The following is an 8,414-nucleotide window of genomic DNA, read 5'->3' on the forward strand; positions in this document are numbered from 1 at the left end:
TTCTTGTGCACCCCCAGCCTACTCGCTGGTAGGGTGGGGTGAGAAGCAGAAAAGGCCTTGACTCTGTGTAAGCACTGCTCAGCAGTAACTAAAACATCCCTGTATTATCAACACTGTTTCCAGCACAAATCCAAAACATAGCCCCATACCGGCTTCTATGAAGAAAATTATCTCTATCCCAGCCAAAACCAGCACAGCTGGGGAAAAAACACATTCCTTATCTAAATCTGATGCATTGTATTTGCATTGTTTGTTTTTCCTCTACCAGACAGGAGGTAGTGAAGAGAGGTATGCGTCCAAAAAGCTATAAAGCCTTTGAAACCCCAGGTGCTACCTTTGCTGGCTGCACTTGGCCACCCTGCTCACCTTGCATCCTCAGCATCACACCAACCTACTGCATTTTGGGCTCTGAAAGGCTCATGCACAAACGATAGCAAACACTTTCAAGCAAAAGCATTACTGGATAAACTTTTATGCTAAGGTATGCAAATACGGCCAGCCAGGGGATAACTGACCATCTGACAGATGCTGGGAAGGGCTCCAAGTCAAACATCACATCAAAAAACATCCATTCTCAGACTGCTTACGCCTTGGACTGCTCTTCAGTCTATCTGATCCATTATGTCCTGTCTATCAGTCTAAAAACAGAGGAGAAAGGAAAAAGAAACCCAGCCGTGGTATTAGAGAATTTTTAAATTGTTTGCTCCATATGTGAAGGGCAGCGGCTCGAGGTTGCTCTGCAGTCGCGGTTTAAAGCCCATGGTGATCCCCTTGGGTGCTGGGCTTTTCTTGTGCTGGAAAATTCCTTTTTGCATGCAAGGTTTGGGAACGCTCTTCCAGCTCCCAAAACCTCTCATGCTTCCAGCCAAGGTAAGTGCCAGTGAATATTGATCACAGGTGAACACCATGGTCAGAGAGCTGGCAGTAGAGGTGGCCACAACCTTATAAACACACTGTAAATGAAAGTACAAGGCTTCCCAATATTCATGCAGTGCTTTGATTTCTGAAAGTAATTTTAAATATAGCAATAATTTTGCAATAAGAGAAAAAGAAGGGCTTCTTTCCCTTTCCTAGAGACTTTATTTGGTTTTTATTTTTAAGGGAATTGATTGAAGGAAAATCTATAGTGACAAACATAAGTTATTTTTCTAAGGCAAATTGAAGCCACTTTTCAGACCACTATAGAAGGTGAACGGACTGGAAAGTGGCTGAGCTGAAGGTAAGGTAGCTGAGTGTGCCTGTATTTCTGCTTCCATACCGATTACAGTCATTACAGTTATTGAACTCTATACTGTATACTATGTATTTTTAATTACATTTTAGATTATTCTTGGGTAATGCGCTGTAGCACAGGTCATCATAGGGGACAGAAGCTTTTGTGTCTCTCCTTCTCCTCCTTCCTTGTCTTTGGCTTGGGCAGAATTACCCACCTTGTATTTAAAGTAGGCTCAGTAAGGACGGCATTTACGTGCACGCATGGCAGAAATGCTGTTTTAGCTCTTACCGCCCAGGATACAGGTGAGGCAGTGTTATTGGCCAATGACACGCTAATAGTTTGTAAGTTAATTTTGCCACAAGATGGTAAAAACATTGATGTTCTCAATGGGTAACATAATGAAAAGACCCTGACTGTTCCTGAGGCAGAAGGATAGACACTGGGTCCCTGAGGGCTGAGCTGTGAGTTGCTCTGGCCTTTGGCAGTCCAGATGTCAAAATAAATTGTGTCATTTTAGAAATGCAAAAGCGGTAGAAAACATCACATTCCCAACCGGTCAGTGCTGTGAGATTTACAGGACGTAAGTAACTCTGGGTTTGTTGTAAGGATTATTTTTTGCAAAATGGATTGCTAAAGTTAAATGACTTTTGAAATATTCCTGAAGAGAGAACTAGAAAAGATAATAAAGATGTAACAGGGAGTCACCTCTACAAAATGCAGGGCTAGGTTATTGCTCAAACACTGGATAAGGGAGGGCTGATAATAAGCACATCCCTCTTCCAAGGGAAGAAGGAGTTGTGTCTCAGGAGGGTGAGGAAGGGAAGGGTCATGCCTGGGAGACAAAGCCCTGGGACTTACCAACCACTTTCTCAGCAAAAAGTCACATTTCTGGGCTGGAATTACCTACGAGAGGTTGGCGCTCATGCCAGTGGGATGGTGCCGGGTCTCTCGGCCCCACACGGACATCCCACTTCTGGCTATTAATTCCTTCTCCATAGGGCTGCTACTGCAATCAAGTAAGCTATTGCGGTTAATGGAGTGATATCCTCAAAATATTCTTGTCCAAAATACTGCACAGCAGGAATATAACTGTATTGAACTCTGTAGTGTGGATTAAAGCCTCAGAGACAACATAAATGCCTACTTTCAATTCCATGAAATTATAAATTATTATTGCAGGGCTGAGGAACAACTGGGAGGCGTAATGGTGGGGATAAGTACGTGATGGCTAAGAAAAAGTGATGGACAGAGGAGTCTGAGCTGTCAGCTCCATCTGCTAGGCCTCCCAAGCAAAACATGACTAAGGGCTGAAATGTCTTTCTGAAGTGACAGCTGAACGCTTGAGGTCAGGAGGAATGTGGTCTTGGAGCTGACACAGCTAAACTGCAAAAAAACTTTTCTGCATCGCAGCGGAAGCCTGGCTTTCCGCTGGGGCAAAGGGAGGACAGAAATAACCCCCTCATTGTGTGTTCACCTCCCCAGTTGTAAATCAGGATGGCCAACCTCTGATTGAAGGCAAGCTTAAAGAGAAGCAAGTCCGGTGGAAGTTTATCAAAAGGTGGAAAACTCGCTACTTCACTCTGGCTGGCAACCAGCTGCTTTTTCGCAAAGGAAAATCCGTAAGTCAATTTGATTTCTCTCTTTCTCTCCTCCCCAACACCATTTCCTAGAGGTTTTTACCGCTCAGCTTTGCCCATGGTCTCTGTATGCCGCATGGCTAACTCCAGCCAAGGGGTTGATCACTGGCTTTAGCTATATTTTTCTCTCTGGATCAAGAACGTGAGATTTTCAAGAGTGTTAGATTGGCGTGGTTCTTGTTCAGGCAACAAATGCCCAGGGCTCAGCACTGCGACTCCCATGTCTCAGTAATTTATACCCTACTAGTTGGTGACCTGTGCCAGAGCATCATCCCCTCTGCCTTGAGGCATCCCAGGGTCACTGCTCGGATATTGCAAAAACTTCCCTTCCTGAAGGAATTACAATGGGTTAAAAAATAGTTTCCAGTCTTGACCAGTAATTCTTTATTTCCTTGAATAAACACAAATTCAATAAATTCTGCTCAGGTGAATATATTTTTTCCACTTGCAAAGTGCATGGCTTGGAACAGCAAGGTGTGTAGCAGCCACAGCCAACGTGCTGCAAGTGAGCTGTCATTTCTGGGTCCCCAGTTTTCATGGGACCAGCAGTGTTCGGGGTTGTTGGTTGTTGGTTATGTTCAGCATATCTGGAAAGTCAGGCCCTTCTGAACACCTCAGGGCAGTCTCCAAAATCAAGCAACTGTTCATCTTTTTTGAAAGTCTTGCCTGCTTTGTACATTAATAACAGTTCCTGAGATGACAGCATTATAACTGGTGTTATTTGTGCAGGAAATAACAAGTGTGTTTAAAGCAAGGTGATGCTAAAATACTTTTCTCCCAAAGGAATGGAGGTTTTTTTGCTTTCACTTCTAACCTCATCTAAATTCAGAGAAATTCTGCTGAAATTTCTGTGAAATTTTTTGAAATTTATACTGATAGGGCTCAGAGACAAGCATGTCCCAGGGCATTGGAAGGGCAGGTAATTTAATCCAGTCCTCGTTAGTTATTACTTCTCAGTTATTAGAAACTAATTTTCTTCAGCTTTTTGCAATGAGAATTATCAAACGTTGTGCAAAATATTCTATTTATTTTTGTTACAAGAGCTCTTTCTTAGATAATCCAAAAATAGCAGCATCTTTCAACTATAGCCAAACCTTAGTATTTCTGGTAAACAATCTTTATTTTTATAGAAACCTAGTAAAGCTCTTTAAGCTTCTTAAATGGCTTCCTGAGCCCCTTCCTATAGGAAATACAACAGGGTGTCCTGCCGAGGAGGAACATGTGCCTTTCGTGGGACAATACAACCCTTCTGAAAGCAAGTAGTTCTTGAAACAGCCTTTTCCTTACTTTCTGGTGACTTTTTCTGGTGTTTTGGTTGAGATTCTAAAGACATTTTAATCCATACATGTACCACGGCTGCAGCTCAGTACTGGCTGATGTTCCCTTTTGAAAGAGTGTCAGAAAAATTGTCATTTTTTAGCAAGTCGATTGGCTTATAGAAATTTATTTAACAGAATGGCTTTAATTAGCTCTCCAAACAAGCCAGGCATAAGGCACATCAGAATACCTTGATTACTCCTGGGATGCGATTAGCATGCGGAAATCGCCTCCTTGGATTTGCATTCTCAGTGTTCCCCATGTTCACGTGGGGAATGTGCAACGCGTGGCAGGCGGGTGAAGCTGGCAGATTAGATTGTTGAACAGCAGATTTTGCTCAACAGTGTAATTCATATAGATTAGCTTTCCTTTTCTAACTGGCAAACTCAAGGCTTCTTTGCATTTTTTTAAAGTTGAACACAAATACCTGGACTGGTTTGTCAGCATAGCAGGCTGGCATCCAGCCCCCTGGGGACAGTGGCGAGGTTATTGCACCTGGGTAATCAGTCTTTCAAGCTGGTGCGTTATATCCTGTTACTTCTACATTTTTGGCCTAAATTTGAGAGTAAAGTCCTGCTGTTAACCATTGTTAGGCTGCAGCCTGGAGCAACCCTGAGCCCACCCGTTTAAGTTGCACACGTGCCCTGGTCTGACTATCGCAAACACCAAACAGAAAATTTTAAGCCCTTTAAGCAGGGCTGGAGGTATGAAGCCTCACAGAAGTGGTTTGGACAATAAAAGTGTGACTTTCACATCCCACAGGAGGTCTGCTCCTGCACACCTCTGGCACCGGGAGGGACGACCAGCCCCGCATCTCACTGGCCGGGTACCAGTGCCGAAAGCATTGCAAGATGCCAGGCTACAGGCTGTGGCCGGCTAAAGCGGTGGTAGAGGCTCCTATGCAGCTGCATCTGGTGCTTGTTACAGTCTTCGAGGCTGGACGGTGCTTGCCTGGTTGAGCATGACAGGTCTGCCCCATCATCTCTGGCGTTGTTGAGCAGGGCTGGGTGCTGCGTGGGTGTTTGGACTTTACACGCTGCTCACTTAAAAATACAAACCTAACACAGAGGAGTTATTGTAAGATGGCCAGCTGGCTGTGCCTGCTTATTCCTGGAGCCCCACCATGAACCTTCCCTTTGTCAGAGTAACCATGTGGACAATATGCGCTCTGTGTAAGCAACTGTATGGCCAGTGGGTAAAGGGGAGGCAGGAGAAAAGCAAAATATAAGAGGTCCAAAAAAGAGCTGCATCCTAAACTCCTGGAAAATTGTGGTAAACTCCTTCCACAGAAATGTGCCTAGGGTACAATCAACTTTCTTTAGCAACTTGAGGTCAAACGCTGTGTGGTAATGAACAGACTATATAATTTTTGCTGGATAGGCTTCTAAGTCTCAGGGTCTGGTTCATAGGGTGCAAAGTTTTGGTTCTCAAGTCTATTGTTGCTTTGCAATTTCTGTGATAAAATTTTCATAATGTTTATCCCAGATGAGATTTCAGTGCAGAGCCAGCTTAATACTGTCGATAAAGCCTTAATCAGTGTTTGTGGAAGCAGGGGAGGGTGGGCCACTGCTGTGGTCCCGTGGTTGTGCACAGGGAATCAGTGATGGCTCTGGAAACATTTGTTCCCATGTGAAGTTGGAGATGAACTTCATTGTTCATGGAAAGTTGTTTGGCCAGAACTGAACATTTCAGTGGGAAATTATCCATTTAAAGAAAACCTCTCAGGTCTGGAACGGGGTCCCTGATAAAAAATGAATGAGACAGACAAATAAATGTCCTGTCCCAGAACGAGCAACAGCAATGCCAGGGGATGGAGATGTGCTGGGAAGACGACGGCTCTGCGCTGTCACTGCTATCCGCAGCCCAGGGACCTCTCGTGTCCCGGAGGGGTCTGTCTGCTCACCCAGCCAGTGGCCCTGCCAAGGGGTTCATGCCAGCCTCTCTTGCTGGAAAGCTGCTCTGGTCGAGGGATGGACTTCAATGCTGGTTTGAGTCAGAAAGGAGGGGATTGCCCAGGGATTATGGCACTTCAGGAATGTAGGAGACCTTGACTGCAAATATGTATGCAACACAGAAGAGCTCCAAAAGTTGGGAAACTCATCCTGGGTATTCATTATGGATGTGGAAAAATGGCACATCGGTGGTAAGGGTAGGGGACTATCAAATCCCAGAGAGGAATCACACACAGCCATTGGGCTTGGGACTTCTTCTGGATGGTCTTTTCAGATGAGCTTTTCCTTAGAACAGTAAAATGGTTCTGGTTCTTTCCCAGAAGGACTGAGACATTATTGCAAGAGAAGTCTCCCTGCCCAGTTCTGGTCCTGCATTTCAGACCTGGCCTGCTGGGAGAGCAGATGAAGCTAGGGCAGGCAGAGCAGCTCTGGAGACAGCAGTTCCCACGCCACAGCTTCTCCCAAGTTGTGCTCAGCTCCTGCAAGATAATTAACCACTAAATCTCACTCAGATCAGTCCAGACCTTTCCCGTCTGATAGGAGCAGAAAGCTTTTGGAAACTCTGCCTTACTCTTTTTGGTAAAAAGTACAAGAAGCTCAACAGGAGAAACATAAATATTCTTGAGGAATCAGGGCCTTGGGCTTAAACTTCTCACCTGCAGACCCAATTCGTACATTTTTTATGAGCTCACAAATCTCTTCTCCTGCAGGAAACTTCCATGACTTTGTACAACTATGTCTTAGCTTCCTGCATCATATTTCTTACAATGACACTAAGATTTCCTAGACGTACCTACTTTATATGTTTTCAAACAAAATTGCAACCGAGCTATCCTATATTCTCCATTCCCCACTGAGAAATGCCATGATTTCCCTCACATTTCTGGGTCAGACTCAAGGTATCTGTCCTGTTTCAAAAACCAACAAAAGGAGTTGTTGCTTCCATTTTCAGGTGGAGACTCTGAGAAGGGGAACAACTTATCACTGCTTAAGAGAAGAGAGCTTTCTTCAGTCCCTGAGGACTGTCTGATTTTTGTACCCAGGAAGCATTTGCCATCGGCACGAGTTGTGCGTGGCTCCATTAACAAAGATGACCGTTATTAAAAGCCAGAGAAAGGAAAATCCAAGCCCATATTAATAGCTGAAGCTAGAACTAAAAAGTGCAGATGCTGGGGGGGGAGAGCTCGTGGGCATCACTGTGGGCCCTTGGCCATTGGGTGCAGCATACCATGACACCCCATGAAACCTGATGGTGTTCAGTAGGTGAGCATGGCACTGCACGGGAGGGGGGTTTCTAACTCCCCCAAGGCTCTTTTGGGAAGTCCCCATCAGTGCGTTTGTCCACATGAGCAATGTTTACAAGCCCAGCTCTAGAGACATCAACTGCTTATTAAGACGGTGGAAGCTCTACCGGAGGAACTTGGTTCTCTTTGTCTTCCCTGTGTTTCAGAAAGACGACCCCGATGACTGCCCCATTGAGCTCAACAAGGTGCAGAGCGTTAAAGTGGTGGCAAAGAAGCGCAGGGACCGCAGCCTGCCCCGGGCCTTTGAGATCTTCACGGACAGCAAGACGTATGTTTTCAAGGCCAAAGATGAGAAGAACGCCGAGGAGTGGCTTCAGTGCATCAATGTCGCTGTCGCACAGGCTAGAGAGCGGGAGAGCCGAGAGGCCACCACTTACCTGTAGAGTTGCTGGCACCTCCGTGGCCATGCCAGCAAACCAAACGTGTCTGGGACCGCTCTGGCACAGAGCATCCCAATGCCATGCCATGGACCTCTTTTACCTCCAAAATAGGGCCATGGAAAACCGTGGGGGAGACCCTCTGTTGGCATGGGCCAGGGAGAGTTTTGTGCAGCACGAGAGGTCTAATGCCTCGATGACACTACCAGGTGACGGAGTGCCACCATGCGGGAGCGATCCCTGGCATTTGCTGGTGTAGAAGCAGCTTCCACGTCCATATGTGAAATGCAGGTTTTTCTTCAGCCTAGTGGCCTGCAAGCCAGGAGACGTGGTTAGAAACAAACCTGGATCTCAACCCCTCAGCCTTTGCTTCTGAGATGCATAAGGTCTTGGTGGCTTTAGACACTGCCAAGAGCATTCAAGCGCATAAGGACTTTCTGCTTTCCGCAATCACTTTCTGTCTGTAAAAAGGTAATTTTCCTTCTTATTTAATCTCAGTGAACTTTATCCTTTTACTGTTTATATGTCTGTGGAAAAAATCAAATTTGCTGCTGCTTTCAGGTTTGAAATGGAGCAGTTTTAAAGATTTAATACTGCTGAAAAATAGTTTT

At 45.3% G+C, this 8,414-nt stretch overlaps 1 protein-coding gene across 2 annotated transcripts in view; it reads left to right on the forward strand.

Moving 5' to 3' along the window:
- VEPH1 (ventricular zone expressed PH domain containing 1) overlaps positions 1-7,809 on the forward strand; it is an 86,354-nt gene extending 78,545 nt beyond the window's left edge. For both annotated transcript variants that reach the window (XM_009279123.1, XM_009279131.1), the window contains 2 exons: positions 2,699-2,835; positions 7,573-7,809. In XM_009279123.1, the coding sequence (XP_009277398.1) occupies positions 2,699-2,835; positions 7,573-7,809 (374 nt within the window). The remainder of the gene's footprint in view (positions 1-2,698; positions 2,836-7,572) is intronic.
- The last annotated feature ends 605 nt before the right edge of the window (positions 7,810-8,414 follow it).

The sequence above is a fragment of the Aptenodytes forsteri genome, unplaced genomic scaffold (genome assembly GCF_000699145.1).
Source record: "Aptenodytes forsteri isolate BGI_AS27 unplaced genomic scaffold, ASM69914v1 Scaffold299, whole genome shotgun sequence".
Lineage (NCBI taxonomy): Eukaryota > Metazoa > Chordata > Aves > Sphenisciformes > Spheniscidae > Aptenodytes > Aptenodytes forsteri.